The sequence below is a fragment of the Siphateles boraxobius genome, unplaced genomic scaffold, assembly GCF_051911475.1.
Source record: "Siphateles boraxobius isolate OS27281-9 unplaced genomic scaffold, OSU_SipBor_1 16, whole genome shotgun sequence".
Classification (NCBI taxonomy): Eukaryota; Metazoa; Chordata; class Actinopteri; order Cypriniformes; family Leuciscidae; genus Siphateles; species Siphateles boraxobius.
Window position 1 is genome coordinate 14707949 of NW_027508766.1, and position 19552 is coordinate 14727500.

General features: G+C 36.2%; 1 protein-coding gene across 3 annotated transcripts in view; it reads left to right on the forward strand.

The window, feature by feature from the left end:
* The window catches only part of msh3 (mutS homolog 3 (E. coli)), an 84601-nt gene that overhangs the window by 18372 nt on the left and 46677 nt on the right, over positions 1-19552 (forward strand). For all 3 annotated transcript variants that reach the window (XM_077231704.1, XM_077231705.1, XM_077231706.1), the window contains 11 exons: positions 3436-3566; positions 4659-4767; positions 6254-6338; positions 8419-8528; positions 10377-10509; positions 12687-12874; positions 13043-13211; positions 14697-14761; positions 15118-15234; positions 15443-15550; positions 16331-16445. In XM_077231704.1, the coding sequence (XP_077087819.1) occupies positions 3436-3566; positions 4659-4767; positions 6254-6338; positions 8419-8528; positions 10377-10509; positions 12687-12874; positions 13043-13211; positions 14697-14761; positions 15118-15234; positions 15443-15550; positions 16331-16445 (1330 nt within the window). The remainder of the gene's footprint in view (positions 1-3435; positions 3567-4658; positions 4768-6253; positions 6339-8418; positions 8529-10376; positions 10510-12686; positions 12875-13042; positions 13212-14696; positions 14762-15117; positions 15235-15442; positions 15551-16330; positions 16446-19552) is intronic.

The following is a 19552-nucleotide window of genomic DNA, read 5'->3' on the forward strand; positions in this document are numbered from 1 at the left end:
GGCAGCTTAAACTCAAGAAGTTTGCATAAGTGCTGTCGGTTAACCCCAATTCAATCAAGGAAAGCTTAATGTTTGTTTAAATAAGTAAAAAAATATGGACATAAATGCCACTATGTAAAGTGTCTCTGAATTACTGATTATGAAGAGAACGGCAAGATAAATTGGAGGCCAATTTATCAAGATTGTTAAAATCAGTTCTTCCTTTACATTTGTTTAGTTTCCATTGTCCCATTCCATTCTTTTTGCTTTGAATATTGTACAGACAAATGTCTGGGTTCCACTGCTAACCATGGGCTGTGCGCTTTAGTTCTCAGGGGTGTGATAGTACAGGAGGGCACATAGCAACTGTTGCAGAGTGGTTGCTGTGCTGTAGTTTAATAAGACCCTCAGGAGAATTGCAGGTGGTGTGTTTTAGGTGCCACTGCCATCAATTCATCCCAGTGCATACTGGTTACTTGAAATGGATTCTGAATACCCCTTTCTGCCGTATCGATCAAACAACTTCAATTTCATTGTAATTATTCACAGAAACGCAATCATGCTTCTTCACTCAAAGATTTTCTATCATTTACCCCTTCAAATAACTTGGAAAATGTCCTCATGTTATCATTACTCGGCTTTGATAGCCAAAGAGGGAAATGAAGTTCGTCCAGTGAGGGTCAGAACTGGTCCTTAAAGTAGTTAGATTTCAGGTTGAATACAAGTTATGTTCTGTTGGTTAGCTGTCGGTTACCATATCGGTTGGGTAGTTGTCAGCAGCCATATCACCCTGTAGCCCAAGACTGGTTGCCCACTGAAGCTAAGCATGGCTGAGCCTGGTTAGTACCTGGATGGGAGACCTCCTGAGAAAAAAAACAGGTTGCTTCTGGAAGAGGTGTTAGTGAGGCCAGCAGGGGGCGCTCACCCTGTGGTCTGTGTAGGTCCTAACGCCCCAGTATAGTGACGGGGACACTAAACTGTCAAAAAGCACCGTCCTTCGGATGAGACGTTAAACCGAGTTCCAGACTCTCTGTGGTCATAAATCCCAGGATGTCCTTCGATAAAAGAGTAGGGGTGTAACCCCGGCATCCTGGCCAAATTTGCCCCTTGGCCTCTGTCGATCATGGCCTCCTAATCATCCCCATATACTGATTGGCTTCATCACTGTCTCCTCTCCACCAGTAAGCTGGTGTGTCGTGGGTGTTCTGGCGCAATATGGCTGCCGTCGCATCATCCAGGGGGATGCTGCACATTGGAGGTGGTTGAGCAGATTCCCCCTTCCATGTAAAGCGATTTGAGGTCCCAGAAAAAGCGATATATAAATGTAACAAATTATTATTATTATTCATTATTACCACAGAGAATAATTTTGCCTGGTTCCTCCGTTTGTAAATGCAAAAAAAAAATCACTATAGTCTACACCCAGTAGGAAAATGTGGGGCAAAAATAAACAGAGAAATACACACTGTTTAAAATACAGCCAACATACTTTTATGCAAATACTATGATGCAAAATGTATAATCCAATCTATCATGACCATGTAAATTTTGTAATCCTCTAAACTTTTCCATGATATCCACACAAGGAAGAATGTGACATTTACCTTGAAGAAATTTTTAATGTTGCAAAAATTAATCCATAACTAGTTGAGAGTTTATGTGGAATATCTGTACTGTAGATAAATTCATTTATCACCACAGTATTAATTAAAATAAACTAATGAAGGCAAAATTGTAATCAAAGTGACCTAAGAAAATAGTTGCATTTGCTAAAGCATATATAAAAATGATATCTAAAAAAAAAAAAAAAATATATATATATATATATATTTCACATCTCTCTCTGGTTGTTTTGCCCTCAAAGATGTGTCTGCTACTTTCTCTTGTGAATGTATTTGCATAGTTAGGTTTGTGGAAGCAGGCACCCATGGATACAATACTGTTTTATATGAATTATTACTATTTGTTTTTTTCCGGCAAGTCGATTACACTGTTGGGGAAGATAAAGCTGGCTGCACACTCGCATAGGCCACATATGTTCATTTGTAACCCTAGCAACAGCACAGAAATACAAAGAAAACCTGCGTCCTTGAGAGCTCTGTGGTGTTGAATGGTGGGGAAGCAAAAGTGAATGGACTGTTGGTGAAGCTTGTGTGTGTATGAGAGACTAATATGCACCTTGTATCCACTGAGAGAATCCACTGATATTGAAGGCTTCAGGATGTGACAAAAAGCAGAATTCATTGCTTCAATGAATGATTTCTCTTATGTTAAGTAACCTTATTTAGTAGTTACACAAACATGTCGAGCTCACATTTCACCCTAAAATCAAGGAGAAAAATAATATAGCATTTTTTAGAACCAGCATGGTTTATATATACTGTATTTATTTTTTTCTTTTTTTCTTTTTTTCTTTGTGCACTGTGACGTAATTTAATTTTTGTGACTGTCAAGCATCCCCCTAAATCCTCATTACAATGATTCTTTTGTTATTAAATTGATAATGTTTGAAGATTCCTATTTTAAATAAATGCTGTTCTTTGAACTTTATATTCATCAAAGAATCCTAAAAAAATTATCATGGTTTCCACAAAAATATTAAGCAGCACAACTGTTCAACATTGATAAAAAAAAACAATAACAATAAGAAATGTCACCTGAGCACCAAATCATATTAGAATTATTTCTGAAGGATCATTTGACACTGAAAACTGAAGTAATGGTGCTGAAAAATGCAGCTTTGTAATAAATTACATTACATTACAAAAAAAAAGTTCTTTTCAATTTTTCTTTTCAATTGTAATATTTCACAATATTGCTGTTTTTACTATATTTTGATCAAATAAATACAACCTTGTTGAGCATTAAAAATCTTTCAGAAACAAAAAAAATCCAGTCTACATTGAAGTACATGAAGTGTACATTGTTTTTGTTTAAATAGTCATGCATTTAAGGTAGAGCAATAAACAATTACATGACACACAAATGCTTAAATCAAATAATATAATAACATGAGAATTTGGTTGGAAAACTTAACCACCAAATTAATTTTGTCACGCAATTTTTTTAAAGGTTTTCAATGGAAGATATTTCGAAAAATGTTGGGCTTTTTTTTTTTCTTCTAATATGGAAGTCAATGACTACCGTCAACTGTTTGGTTACCAAAATTCTTCGAAATATCTTCCTTTTTGTTCAACAGAAGTAAGAAACTCACAGATTTGGGCAACTTGAGGTTGAGTAAATGATGACCGAATTTTAACTTTTGGGTGAACTATCCCTTTACGGGCAAGTTCTCATTTTAACAACTTCTTTTTTGCCTCAGAAGTGAAATATGGTACACAAAATATACAGTAACTCCCTTGAGTTTCTTTTTGTCATATTGCACATCCAGAAGTTTTACCTGGTGTGATTTTTCCTGTTGTCTCATGTAAACCTCCTGTTTGTCTCCTCTCTCAGTGTCCAAGCAGATGACCGAATTCGCATAGAGAAACGAGAAAGTGCCATGTTTGAATACCCAACTGCAATGAGAATTATCAAAGACTTCTACAGAGATGCCCCTCATCCAACTGTGGAAAACCAAGAAAAGGGTAAATTACTTTATCTTTGTCTCCTGTTTGTGTTTTAATGTCTGACCTCCAGTCATGATGAAGCATCGGCTGGTCTTTCGGATAGAGACGTCTGCCCAAACTAATGTGAGGTCTGTGTGTTTAATTGAAAAATCATTCCCTGTGGGCAGAAGGGAGGCAGATCGATGTCTGCTGTCCTTTAGACTGGACATGTGCATGACAGGCGGTGGTGGTTTTTCCTGTCAAGACTGGGACTAAATCACCTCTTTGTCTTGTTCAGGATCCATTAATGGCATAGAACAGACTCCCTCACCATTGTTGAACTTTCCTCTGATGTTCAATGCCTTGCTTTGTATCTCAAATGCTATGTGAAAGCAACAAGTCAAAATCTCTAAAATGAAAACAATGTAACAGTCCAGTCTTTTTTACCGTATTCTTGGCAAAAATCAACTGAACACAACCTGAACACAAATTTAGTTCTATAATCATTCACTTAAGATTGATTCGAGTAGTTTTATATCTCATAATTCAAATTTGATGGATTTTGCATTTTATTTTTAATTTCTGTGTTTACTTCACTTGAACAACTGTTGGGTACCTTAAAACAAACTTACTTGGTTTCTATCTCTCCTGGGTTTTTATTTGTTCTTTTCTGCTTCTTTTTTTTATTTAATTAATGACTGTTTACTTTAATAATTACTCTACTTTATTTGAATTTTAGTTTGTCATTATTTGTTTATATTTAAGTGGTATATTTCAGGATCATATTAAATTCTGTGTATTTATAAAGAATTATATATTTTCATAATTTATCAACTACTCAAATATTGGAATTGTGACAACCCTTTACAGACCACTCAAGAAATCAGCTGTCACTTTTGATCAATTTAATGCATCCTAGCTGCAAAGAAAATATTAATTTAACTTTTGAATGCTACAGAAAGACGGTACCTGGTCGTAAGACACCTGAACTGACTCCGACTCCGACTCACTGTCCAATTGCACATTTATGCTAAAATCTCAATGTATATTGGTTGTACTTTGAAACTATCAATCAGTTCAATTGAGTATTGCAGTGAATATGTCTACATTTATTTTTTTCTTTGTAAATAGGTACCTACACCTTCTGTATGGGTCTGGAGAGTCCGATTATCTGCTGTCTTGGTCCTGTGATCCAGTATCTGGCTGAGTTTAAGCTAGACAAGATTTTACTGTGTTCAAGGTAAAGTACCGTACACACTTTTCCTTAAAGTAACACTATGTAGTTTTTCATCCTTCATAATATATTTCCAAGACCCTTGTGATTGTACATCAACTTACAATAGGTTAAATGACAAGTCTGCCATAGCCTGACGTGGTCTGTATGGCTTTTACTGGCACTATGTAACTTCGGGTTTCGGGTAGTAACCGGAGCACAAAGAGAACTTCAAAATTCGACTGCTTTACGGCATACATACATAGTGTTTCCTCGTTTGTGATGTCTTTCATAAAATAAATCATGCATCATACTCTACCTTGTCTGTGGCCATTGTTGATTCCAAAGCCGGTGCTGGATAAACGGCGAGCGTGCGCGTGCGACAGTAGGCTGCGGTAGGCTAAATTATTTACGACAGTGGTAATGGACAATTCCGCTTCCAACCTGTAGGGCGACCGCAGAGGAAAAGTTCCTTGGTGTTGCTTTCATGCCTAAAAAGATTTAAACGTATCATTTATCCAAAAGTGTAAATTCTATCATTTGTTTATCACCTTCATGTCGTTTCAAACCTGTATGACTTTCGTTGTTTTGTGGAACGGAAAAGGATTAAGATATTTAGCACAATGTTATGGCTGCTTTTCTCCATACAATGAAAGTGAATGAGGCTGCTGAGCTCCAAAAAGGACAAAAAAAAGTCATAAAAGTGGTTCATGTAAATTCATCTATGGCATTTCAAGGTCATTCAAGCCGGATTTAAAAAACTGACAAACATTTGATGACAGAAAAAAATGACAAATATCCTTGTGTGAATTATCCCTTTAATTATTATTTTTTTCTGGTTTTTCCTTTGGTTTCTGTTTGGATTTTTGTTTTATCAGTGCTTGTTGCTTTGTAATAATTAATATTTGGATAATAATATAGCAAACTCAACAGATTGTTAACTATATGTGTTCACTGTGTATTGCCCGAATGAGTTAGTGTCTGCTACACCTACACTTTCCTCTCTCGTTGACTTTTGCTTCAAACACATGAAGAATCCAGTGGTATAGCATGAACCTATTAGAAGACTCTCTTATGTTCCCTTCTCACCTAAAGTAGACACAACATCTCACACCTACTTCCATCAGGCACATAAGTAATAACAAGGGTGTTCGTTTATCCAAGTATAGTGTAGCAGCAGGTAACCGAGCCGAATCTGAATCACAATGCTTGCAGACTGTCACCCCTGATGTGTAAATGTTCAGTTTTGTCCTGTAATTACAGACTGATTACGCACATTCTTTAAAGGAAAATAAGAGGCCTTGACCTCACATACGTTCTGAAAGAGCCTTAATTAACATGCATCATTAGCTGAAATAGGGCCTTGCTGCCTAATAGTTTGTCATGACTGTGTATTGTTGCTAGTCTGACTTGTTTTTCCATACAATTTTTTTGAATATGTAAAAATATGTAAAGATGTAATTACGAAGCAGTAGCTGCTCTTGTGGAAAACACATTTCGGTTGTGTTTGCAGCTCATTCAAGCGGCTGTCGAGTGATGCTGACCATATGCTGCTCAGTGCTGCTACTATGAAGAACCTGGAGATCCTGTGCAACCAGGTCAGTCAAACGAAGGAAAACATGGATGATGGAATATTATACACAAACTGTCGTACTGTTTACATCTGGTATTAACATTCGTCTTGGGTGATCCGATCACTTGTGCACAGCCATGAAAGAGACGCAATCAGTTACACAATGTGTTATAAATGATTTCACATACCACCTGAAATTGGTTTTTGTTTTGGTCTAATTTTGTGACTGCATACATCAGTATCACTAGCTATGTTTCCATCCAGAGTAGCGTATTGAACTTGTGCTCAAGATTGAAATATCGCATTTGACATTTGCGAATAAAGCAGTGTTTTCATCCCATGATGTGTTGAAGAGAACAGAATAGTCACTTCCTGGGAAAATTGGCGCAAAATATCTGAAATTCTAATGGAATTCATTGTGGCTCTTTTTTTCCTCCATCATAAATGACTTGCGTCTTAGAGTGTACAGATGAAACACAATAAACTCTGTCACGTTATCTCGTGTTCGGATACTGGTGTTTAGGAATGCAACTCTTCTGGGAGGGAATTAAACCAAATCATTCTGATGACAGACTTTAGCTCAGGCGTTTCAAAACAAACAAACCAACATTTGAGGGTCTGTGTGACTCGATTGGTCCGCTGGTTAGTCCAGTTATTAAATCACATGCTCTCTTGAGGCAAGTCTCAGGAGGTTTTTGTTGCGCATCAACGGCTTTATTAGGGTAAATGTATCAGAGTTTAAGCACATCTTTTTATCCACCTCAATTGAACTCTTAACGTTTTATTTATGCACATTTTTAGAATTTATGCTCATAATGGCATTTTCATCCAGCGTTTTTTTTTATGCAATATATTAAAATTTGCATTAAAATCTACTGATGTCAGTTGCACCAAAAATGTTCTGTGAAGTCTTGTGTATGTACAACGGAGCCGACACTAAAAATAAAAACAAATTTTAAAGCATTAAGGCAGAAAATGAGTTGGTCATCGAAAATGTCGAATTTCAAATATTTCTAAGTAAATTTGTGATAATATGAGTCCTTATACATATGGTCAGATGTTCTTCCTTTGAAGCTCAAGATGCTCTTTGGATCATCTCAAATCATGCTGAAGAACATAATCATTAGGTTTTACACAAACTTGTGGAGTTTGAGTGCAGCTTGATTGCTGTTGTTATTAAAGCAAATGAAAGACAAACACAATTTTTTAATTAAAATATGTGTATTTTTCATTTAATATTTTCATTTAAATTATATTAGGATGATCGTTTTTATTTGTAATAAATTAAATTACAAGCATGTTTTTCTACTGGTCTCAAATCAAATTACAAGCATGTTTTTCTACTGGTCTCAAATCAAATTACAAGCATGTTTTTCTACTGGTCTCAAATCAAATTACAAGCATGTTTTGCTAGTGGTCTCATATTAAAAAGTCTTTGAACTAAATTTAAAATAATAAATAAAAACACGCTGAATGAAACAATAATAATAAATATAGCTGCAAGCAATGACCATGGGCCATCTGTGAGGTTCAAAACTGTAACCTTTCAACAACCAGCTCTTGTTTTTTTCTTTTTTATCACTGCCCCACTTTTCCCATGCATGTTTCCAAAGAGATGGTGAGTTGAATGTCAGGACAAGGTCAATTATTTTGAGAACAATACATCTATTTGACAACTTTTGTTAGGCACGGACTGAAGATAATCTTACTCTGTTTTGGTGAAGATCAGACAAAATTTTTATAAGGATTATTTCTGAAATTACATTAGTTTTGTAGTAGTATACAGTAAACCTTTTTTGCTTACATTGAAACACGCCATCCATTACAGTGTACAAATTTAAATAAATTCCTGTGTAAGAAATGTAACTTCACATTATGATATTATGAATTGATTTAATGTCATCTTTCAACTTAAAAAGCGGTCTTTTTATGTAGTTTTATGATGTAAATATTATGGCATACTAGTTTAAATTATGGCATTTTTCTCTGCCTTGTGTTGCTTGGAAAATAACGTGGGCGTTTGTGTCTTGATAACCAAGTGATTTATCCATTATCAAGGATGTTGGTTTGCATTTAATGATGACTTCCTTTTTCATTGCTGTCAGACTACAGGTTCAGTTAAAGGCAGTTTGCTGTGGGTTCTGGATCACACTCAGACTCCATTTGGGAAGAGACTGTTAAGAAAGTGGGTGAGCCAGCCGCTGAAATCTGTGATGTGAGTAATTATTTCATTTTATTATCATGTAATCACTGTGATTTGACTGCTAGTATGTAACATGGCCATTGTTTGCTGTGCTAAATAGATGTGGCATGCCCAGATATTCCCGACAGCACTACAGATTATATTGAACTCTAAACTCTAAGCCTAGGATAATCCAAGTCCTAGAATATTTTGTAAATGGAGGAACTTTGCACCCCTCTTCTCAGCCACTGCATGGTAGGATTACAATTTTGTTCTGGTTCGGATTATGGAAAAACACTACTGTATTTAAAAAGGGATAAACCGCCATAAAATACAAGTTTTTAATCTAAGAGTTCATTCTTTTTGGTTATTACTCAAATTTAAATATTTGTTTTATTTCTCCAGAAATAAATTGGCATGGCTTTGTCAATCTGATGTCAACTTTATGTGTTGTGGGGGATTGTTGGGGACATTTAATTTTATATTTAACAATACTATTAACACATTATTTTCCTGTTATCTCTGTAAAGCTGCTTTGAAACAATCTGTATTGTAAAAAGCGCTAAATAAATAAAGGTGACTTGACAAAAAATGAATTATGTTTAACAATATATTGCAATAGAAAACATTTCTCCAATCTGAATAACATTTAACAATATTTCTGTTTTTATTGTATGTTTGATCAAATAAATGCAGCCTTAGTGAGCATCTAAAACATTTTAAAAATCTTACAGACCCCACACTTTTGATCAGTAGTGTACATAATTAAAGCCACTTCTCAAAAGATACAGCAATATATCTGTGAAGAATTATTATTTTCTTTCAGTACTAACTGATCATAAAACTAAAATAAATAATATATGGAAAAAGAAAAGAATTTTGTTCTGCAACAGGAAATACCTTTTGATACCACTGAAGTCAAGGACACATTTCTAGACAGAAGCTCGAAGCTTGTTTTGGTCACAGTTGCTACATTAGATTTCAGAGTTCTGTGTTGAACATAAAAAAAGTTGCACAGAAAGCACAATAAACCTGTTTATCAACACAACATCTTGGTTCAATGTATGCTTTTATGGAACGGTATTAAATAATCAAGTAGCCTTTATTAAAAGAAAGTATTTATTGGAGTACATCACAGGTATCTCTAACAGCAGCTTGTGTTTTGCTTTTATGCTGCATAAGAGTTACACTGCTGCCTCTGTGTGTGTTGTGATACAAGCCTTATTTTGTTCCAGTGATTTTTATGGTTTGTGTACATAGCATCTGTTGACTAATTCCTACAATCCCTACTACATTGCCTGCTTCTGTTTGTTATTTTTTCAAATCCCCCCTGCTCCTTTATTTTTAGTTGTAGGTGATGTTTTTAGGAGTTGTAATGAGACCTTTTCTCTGGAGACGTTTATTTTGGCGTGCAAATATGTGAGAAAAAAAAATTTGTTTGTCAACTTCTGAATTTAGTTCTAGGCCAAGCAAAACTGGCCATTTATTTAAGTAGGAAAAAAAATGGTTGATTTTCTTTATTATAAGTCTATTGATGATTTTCTCTTATTTGAATGTATATGGTGCTGTAATGAGGCTCTGTTTTTGAGGGTGAATTGATTTTTACACATACTTTTTTTGTATGTTTTTTACTATTTTATACTGTGGTGTAAAGAGTGTGTGGTGAATAGGATATTTTTTGTAATAAAAGTTGTTAAAATTAAATTTTCTCTCTTGTTAAAATTAATTTTTTTCTCTCTCGCACTCTCTCTCTCGCACTCTCTCTCGCTCTCTCTCTGTCTCTCTCTCTCTCTGTCTCTCTCTCTCTCTCTCTCTCTCTCTCTCTCTCTCTCTCTCTCTCTCTCTCTCTCTCTCTCTCTCTCTCTCTCTCTCTCTTCTCAGTGATATCCAGGCTCGTCAGGAAGCCGTGGCAGAAATGTTGTGTTCTGAATCCAGTGTGCTTCCCTCTCTTCAGTCTTTGCTAACTCGTCTACCTGACCTCGAAAGAGGACTTTGCAGTATCTACCACAAGAAAGTAAAGCCTGTTGTACCTAAACAATCTGTTTGAAACATTTCTTTTTCACAGGTACACCCGGAAACCCCTTTTCATTTGCAATTCAAAAGTAGTTTGAACTAGCGGGAACAGCATATTTACCTCTACATATACCTCTCAAGGCCAGAATTGATTTTAGCTGATGGAAAGGTCTATATTTTCCTTGCTTTTTTTCCAAACATCATTCCATTTGTTTCTGGGATGGTGCTTAATAACGTGTTTCTGTTGAAAGGCTCTATTAGCATAATGACAAGAGTGAGAGCAGGAATGGGAATGATTATTGTTTTGTAGCATGTGTGTAGAGACCGAATGTCCTCAATAACCCTGCCTCACCTGCCTCTTTCTGCCATCTCATTTTTATTAACACACATTCATCAAAAACAAAATGAAGAATTTGTGAAAGAAGGTGTCCAGTGTTAAAGGTCTAAATGTAATTTTGGACTGACAACTTTATTGTTCATAGATTAAAATCATTGAATATCAAGGATGAGTCTTACATTTTGATGGGGATTTTGAAGCCCCAAAAAATGCATCCATCCATCATTAAAAAATAATCCGTACGGCTCCAGGGGTTAATAAAGGCATTCTGAAGCAAAACGAAGGGTTTTTGTAAGAAAAATATCCATATTTAAAACTTTTTTTAGCTATAATAACTAACTTTCGGCACGCGGCCGTACACAGCGATTTGCGGCGAAAGAGTAACTACTGACCCGGCTCATGATGCAATTACGAACGCGGAAATGCAGGGGATAGAGCAAAACAAAACACTGGTCACGAAATAGAAGTCTTAAGATGAGAAATTTTAAAGAGGAATGTCGGAGGAGCTTGAGTTTGGTGCACAGCCCTATTTGTTTGAATAGTGAGAGGCTTCAAAGCTTGCGCTGCTCTCCTACTTCCTACGTCATACATCGCGTCAGGGGTTACTCTTGTGGTGCAGTATCCCTACGGTCATCTGCTGGAATCTAGTTATTATAGCTGATAAAGTTTTAAATATGGATTTTTTTTTCTTACACAAACGCACAAAGGCCTTTATTAACCCCCTCTAGACGTATGGATTACTTTCATGATGGATCGGTGCATTTTTTTTGATTCCCCATTCACTCTCAATATAAAGCCTGGAAGAGCCTGGATAATTTTAAATAGATCTCTGATTGTGTTCATCTGAAAGAAGATAGTCATATACACCTAGGAGTAAATAATGGGATAATTTACATTTTTGGGTGAACTATCCCTTTAATATTGAACCTGAAAAAAACAACCAGTATTTCTCTGTATTTATGCATTGTTGTAGTTTCATATTGTTTTAATGCATCTTATTTACCAGTGATAGACTGTCAAAGTAGCACTTCTTTTCATAAATGAAATGTATATACACTACAGTAATAAGGGTCAGAGAGTTTTTGCATAGATCTATAGTGAACTTTCAGTTTTTTAATGAGCGCAGAGAGTGGCTATCCATTGCCTTATTATAGTGTATAATGTTTAGTAGGAATGACTAACGTGGAGCCTTTGGGAAATGTACTTGATGTTTGTAAACATACACAAGATCAAGCAAAGATTTAATTGGCTCCTTGGTGCTTACTGTCATCAAAATATGGAAATTACAGATTGCATGACGTATAATGATTAATGATACCCTGTAGTAAATTACGACTAAGCATTATTATTTCTTCTGGTAATCAATAGATGTGTTTTTTTTTTGGTCATTATTAATGAAGTAAAGCACAATGTAGGGAACTTTATTATTCATTATTTTCATTATTCATAGTTTTTGAAGAGTGCATATCTTGAAAAATGACTATATCATTTAAAGTGATGATAAGTCAAGTAAGCATTGTAACTCTCATATTAACTTGTAACTTTTCAGCCCAAACACACCATTCATTGAAACTAATCTGCAAAAATGACTCATTCTGTACTTCCACGGCTTTTAATGCATTTAAACACGTGCGCATGACCATGTTTGCAACAAATTGTTTTCTAAACCTGTCACAGTCTTTCAAAGAGTTTGCAAAGAGGCTTTTAATTGATCCTGGAGAAAAATAGCATATACAATTCTACTATGATCCCTTAATGAGAAGTAGAATGTGTATTTCAATATATTTTAAAGACCGAACATGCATGTTTTCCTGTGTTTTGACATTTCTGTGTCTTGTCAGTGCTCTACTCAGGAATTTTACCTCATCACCAGCACTCTCTCTCGTCTGAGCACTGACCTTCAAGCCCTAATGCCCGCCATCCAATCACAGCTCAGCTCTGCCCTTCTAAAGCACCTCCTACTGGACACACCTCAGCTTCTAAGCCCCGCCCACAACTTCTTGAAAGTACTGGATGAGAAAGCCGCAAAGTGCGTTAAATCTTTTGACAACTTCAAGAATATTCACCTTAACCTGTGTATTTTTTCATATCCAAATATTGTACATGCAATTCATAAAGCAAGGTATTTGATGGAAAAAATGCTTTTATTCTGTATGTAGCTTTTCTGATTAGGTATCTCTGAAATGTATCCTTTTAGGATGGGTAATAAGACAGAAATGTTTGTGGATCTGACTGAATTCCCAGTGATCCAGAAAAGGAAAGAGGAGATCAAAAGTGTCCTATCAGACATAATGGAGCACCAGCGAGAGGTTCGGCGGGTGTTAAAAATCCCATCTTTGGAATACACAACAGTGTCTGGGCAGCAGGTAATATCGTCAAGCATCCTCATCTCGTCATCCTCTTAACATCTGTCTTTTAAATGAGTTTCAAGAACTGAGCACCAAAGTTATTTTAACACGTAATTGTACATTCCACAAATTTTCTACACTTTATTTTGCTTTAGCATTGTACAAATGTTTTTACATTGTACATACTTAACTGTTAACCCTGTTACTGAAGTTATTTTAAGAAAAAATGTTTTTGGTACCACACTATCTAAACCCCAAAAAATTGGAATTTTTGCAATTCAACTTTTACCTTTTATTGTTTTCGAATACTGTATGTGATGCATTAGAATGTCTCATTATCAGTTGTCTTCAATTACATACTCTACATTATTCAACCTTGCAAAAGCTATTTTACTCATTTTATTCTACTGTAGATATAATGTTGAATACTTCCTTACTAGAAGATGACAACTACAAGGACAGTGTCTGAAATGTTTCTAGTTTGTATGCAGCTCCACATGTGTTTCTCCATCTGCTCACTGTTGCCATTCCCTCATGAATACATAACAGTTTTTCCGCGTCAGAGTATAGACCCCGGCCATACCACTTTCACCCACCATCTATGTCCGAGTCTCGCATTGCTATGCTTTTGACTCTCAGCATAAAATCTGGTTCACTTGGCATCTTATTCTGGCCTAGAACCACAAGAGACTATATGACTGACGCAGGCGACCTACCATTTCATTTTATGTGCCGTTTAGGGGCGGATTTGGGAGTTGATGCCATAATAATGGACTGGTGTGCGAAAAAGCTCACTAGAATAACAGCAGTGTTGTACAGCCAGCTAGTCAGATTAGACCACAATCTTGCTGGATTTGTTTTTTATGCAATATGCATCAGATGATCAGTGAACAGACTTGTTCACCACATTTGACTACAGCCACCATTAAGACAAACAAATGAGACGATAAGAACAAAAATGAAAATGTTGTGGTTATTTACTCATGCTCATGTTGTTGTATGATTTTCTCTATTTTTGCTGGACACAAAAGAAGATATTTTGAAGAATGTTGGTAACAGGTTTGCTTACCATTGACTTCCATAGTATGGACAAAAAACAAACAAGCTCTGAGACATTTCTCAGAATATCTTCTTTGATGTTCCACAGGAGAAGTCATACAGAATTGAAATGTGAGTAAATTATGATGATTTTCGTTTTTTGGAAATTGTCCTTTTGATTTTTAAGAGAATAGCACTGTATTTGGGGCAAAAATTATACTTTTTTTGTAATGTAAAGATTACTCTATAATGTGATAAAAACAGTGTATATGTTGCACAAAAGATTAAGTTTATAAAATTATAAATTTTAAGTGAATTTGTGAGCTTAATGTTTTTTTGTTTTGTTTTTTACATACTTTCCAGGCTTCACTTCGGTGAAGACCTCATACTTGGCATTAATCAAACAAAGGTTTTCAGAGTGTCTATAATAATTTGACTATGATTTTGTCTCTTTTTCTTACTCAGTTTCTCGTTGAAGTAAAGAACAGTATGTCATCCATAGTCCCATCAGACTGGGTCAAAATCAATAGGTAGGCACCATTGTTGAGAAATTTGATCACTTTGTCTCTGAAAATACATCATCTTACCCATGCACTTCATTTTAAGAGAGCTTCTACCAAGTGTCCCCTCCCATATGATTTATATTTCAAAGTAGCAGTTTCCAGTTATTTCAACTGTCCAAAAACAGTCTGAAAACTGCTTGATATTGTAAAATGGTTATTGTTATATTTCAATTTATTATCAGAATTGTAAACACACTGGCTTGTAGGTCATGTAGTTTTACTGTTTAATGTACTCTGTTACTCTTGTAGTTGTTTATCTATAGTGGCTAATGAATCGGAAGTCTTTTTACTGGGAATAGCTTACTTTTGCTTTTTATCCACAGCACTAAGGTTGTTGGCCGCTATCACACTCCATTCATTGTGGAGAAACATCGGCGCCTGCAGCAACTACGTGAGCAGCTGGTTATTGACTGCAGTCACGAGTGGATCAGTTTCCTTCAGTACGTAACTTGTGAAATTACAAAAAACCTTTTTATAGCAGCCCTGTTGATTGGCTGAGATGCTTTCAGCGTTTTGTTTCAGATCAGAAAGCTGCAGGAGTAATTTAATCATATAAAATGTGTTTTGTCTTTCACTTTCTGACCCAACAGTGCTCGTTCTCTCTTTCTCAATAGCCTTCTCTGTTTTTTGTTTTTTTTTGCCATCTAGGCTATTTGGGGACCATTACTACATCCTGAGGAAAGCAGTGTGTCACCTAGCAACCATGGACTGCCTCTTCTCATTGGCCCAGGTTGCTAAAGAAAATAATTACTGCAGGTGTGGTAATGAAGTTGGCTTTTTATTCCTGCATTCTCTGCTGACTTCCTGTCATCTCTCATATTTCAAACCTAATCACCCAAGCACGTATATTCCCTCATAAATTGCCCAGGGTGCCAAATTTAATATATTAAGCTTTGGTTTCCAAGTCTTCTATTCTTTTTGAACATTCAAAAGTCAGATTTCTGTAGTTCTGGGAGCGGTCGTGGGGACTTTTCCCAGATTTGTAATCTTTTTTGGCACACCATAGTGCAATAAAATCAATCATTTCCGAGCATCTACAAAGAAGCTCTATTTCTCTTTTGTGTTTCGTGAGATGCGCATAAAGCATCTTACATAAGCTTTCATAGATGAACGCGAGTAAGGGGACCCAGGAGCCCCCACATCTCCGTCTCTCCCTGGCCCGAATTGAGTCCAACAGTAGGATGAATCCCACCCCCATGCATGCAGTATAGAGCCCACTCCATATCCCTCTGACAGTCTGTGTGGGGGAGTGGATTTGACTTTGAAAGCAGAGGTTTCCGCCAACTACTCCCCCTCTGCTCCTTACCGCCTCCCCCTCCCGCCTGTTCTGCAGAGCACCAGAGCTTATCCTCTCCCTCTGGACTTTTCGAAAGTGTGTTGAGCTGATACCATGTATTCCAACTCTTATATGTAAGGTGACCTGCCAAAACGGTGTGTGCAAAACTTTATGTTGGCAATTTTTTTTTTTGTCCGCAAGTGTAAGTACTGTTTTTTTTTGTTGTTTAATGCATCTTTTTTTCCATGTCCTGAACATAGGCCTGAGGTTCTTGAAGATAAAAGTCAGATTTTGATCACGGCAGGCAAGCATCCGGTCATCACCTCGCTGATGGGAGATCAGGATCAATACGTCCCCAATGACTCTCATTTAGAGGTGAAAACATCCATTGCATTTTTTACAATCATTTTAAACTCTTTTAATCATTGCAAACACTAATAAAGGCCTGTTCACACCAAGAACGATACAGATATCGATAAAGATAAAGTTCTAAAAATCTTTATTAATATAGAAGAATAGCAAAGTTCACATCACAGCTATAACGACAATGGCACAGAGAAATTATATTGTTGGAATCACTTTCAGAACTATTTTTTTTCCTGCTGATGGACGATAAAAACATTGACACCCAATCAGAATCCTTCCAACCAAAGAGCTCGAGCTTTTAAAGCAGCAGACCTAACTGCATAAAACTGCAGTGCGCACTTTGAATAAACAGAACGCTATCGGTTGCTGGTGTAGACGGTAATACAGTTCTCGTTATAATTATCTTTATAGTTATCGTTCTTGGTGTGAACGGGCCTTAAATCTCAAAATAAAAAAGTTTTTCATACTGTACAATATGATTTTGTGGTGATTAAATTCACTTGTGTTCATTTCAATTACTTGTTATTCACTGGTACATCTTTCTGTCCAGTAAGTTGTTAACGGCTGATCTGGAGAACCTCATCAGTCTGGTTTATTCACATTGGTTTTGTCAGTTGGAAAAACTGATTCATTGAAACAGCCCAACTTAAAATAATCATTTACTCTTTAATTGTTTCATGCCACTAGTGTTGCGGAGATTGCATGTTTCACCTTAGATCCATATTCATGAGCTATATTACTATCTTCTTCCACATTCACATTAACTACTCCTTTTCATATAATGCCTTTGTGGGCCTTTAGATCTTAGAGATTTTATAAAAACTTGATTATCATCCTGGCATTTAATTCCGACTTTAAAATGAAGGTGAGGGAATCTGTGTTCAAGCCAAAGGTCTGTGTGGTTGTCTTTCACTGCAGGGTAATCATTTTTATCTCACCTGTAAGAAAATCCAATTGAACCAGCAGCCAAACCTTTTGTATCAGCCACCCACTCTGCCATGCCGATTAGCATATGTTTTTAATACCTTTGTCACTTCTTGCTCTCTCTCTCTTACCACCCACCTAATCATTGGGCTTCTATTCAAAGTGTGAGTCAGGCTTTAATAATGAAGCGGTCTTACTGGGATACCGTACGTTTCTTCACATTACTTGTCATATATCCATTCACTCAAGACATTTTTCTTAAAACCCTTCAACAGACATTGTCACTCAAAATTGGGCACTTATAAAAATGTCATTGCTATGTCAAAACTATAACCAAGTGGCATCTGCAAACAAATTATGTCAGAGCTATGACTTTTAACCGACTGATGTCAAGGTGATTTTTAGTGTACATGTGATGTCAGTTCCTCTTTATTTTTACACAGGTGTCCTAACAGAGTAACCACATGTATAGTTGTAGTTCATCAAATTAACTATAGTTATGCCTATGTATTTGTGTATGTTTGTAGTATACACTACCATTTAAAAGTTTGAGGTCGGTAAGATTTTTAAAATGTTCGCCTAACCCTTCGCCAAATGATTTCAGTTATTTCAAAGGTCCTTATAGCCTACAACAGCAAAAGAACCACGACACAGAGCAAGCAAATAAATAAATATAGTAAACAATAGGATAAAAAGCCAAATTATTTCAGTTTTTTTGCCACAACATTTTTAAAAAATTTATGTACGGACTAGGACTGCGCAGTTAATTGCAATTTCCATGTAATCGCACTTAAACCGATTTGGCTCATTGCGATTTTGAAATCGCAAATGCTGCGATCATTATTTCTTTATGTGCAACTTGTTATTGATGTACGGCTCTAAACGCTGCCCCCGTGAAAGCACTGTGAGTTTGAGTCACTTATAATGTGCATTTGAAAAAGCAACACGCGTCAAACAGCTTTCCAAACATGAGAAGCATTTATGAGCCTCTTGTCCAAGACAAGACTACATTTATAACACGCTTTTACTCCAAACTAACTTCATAACGACAGTTAAGCATCTTTCTGTGAGATGCTGTGGCTTCTTACACAGAATAAGGCTGTTGTGTTTATAAGTCATGTTTAATCAATCAAAGTGTTTAATCTTCTGTTTATTCAGCTACAGCGTTAGGGATCTCCTGGAATGAAGTGCGTTATTGTACTTCTTATTGTACTATTGTACGGCGGGGCATATATGGCATGTCTGCGTGAGACGCCCTCTGGTGTTCAGATGGAGCATCATTTACTACTGATCAGCCGCACTACACCGACAAGCTGCACATAAAATAATCGCAGCCTGTCAAATCGTGTGCGGTTTTTTATTTGCAATGAATTGTGCAGCCCTAGTACGGACAGCACATACTCTCTTCCTCCCACTGTTTCGCACTCTGTCTCTGTCTCTAATAACTGCAGTCTACTATTAATGGCTCAAGTCTCCGTTACTAGGTCTAAAATTATGTTTTGGAATTGGCAAAGGAGGCTTGGGATTAGATGCGTAAGAAATTAGTCCCACACACAATAGCGTTTTTTAAGGACAAAAACCTGACAATTGTCTTGAAATACATCATTTGAACAATGTTTTGAGGTGTGGTAACCGTAGTATAAGTGAAATAATTGACTTCGGGCCTTTGAATTATTGAAAAATATTACACATCCGAGGTGTTAATGTGGCCACGAATTCAACGGCCCGGAGTCAATTATTAAGTTGGCTTGTGAAAGCCAACTTACTGAAATCCTATTTAAACTTATTATTATTCTTTTTCTTCTTCTTTTTCTTAACCAAAATTTTCTGACTGCTACTCCTCCTAGAGCTTTAACTCTACAAACTCCAAACTCGGGTCAGACCTTCAGACTGTTCTGACTTAGTGTGCTATATCTTTTCAGACTGATTTGACTTTCAGATTTCTTAAAAATTAATATTAAAAATCATAAAAATCCCATTGACTTTCATTGCAACAGTTCAAATTGAGCCAAGGCTACGGTGGCCCAGCAGTGTACAACACAAAAACTCAAATCTAAACTCCCTGAAGCCCAAGACTCAATTAAACTACCATTCTATATGTACTAATGAACTTATCTATCTATCTATCTATCTATCTATCTATCTATCTATCTATCTATCTATCTATCTATCTCTTTCTATCTATCTATCTA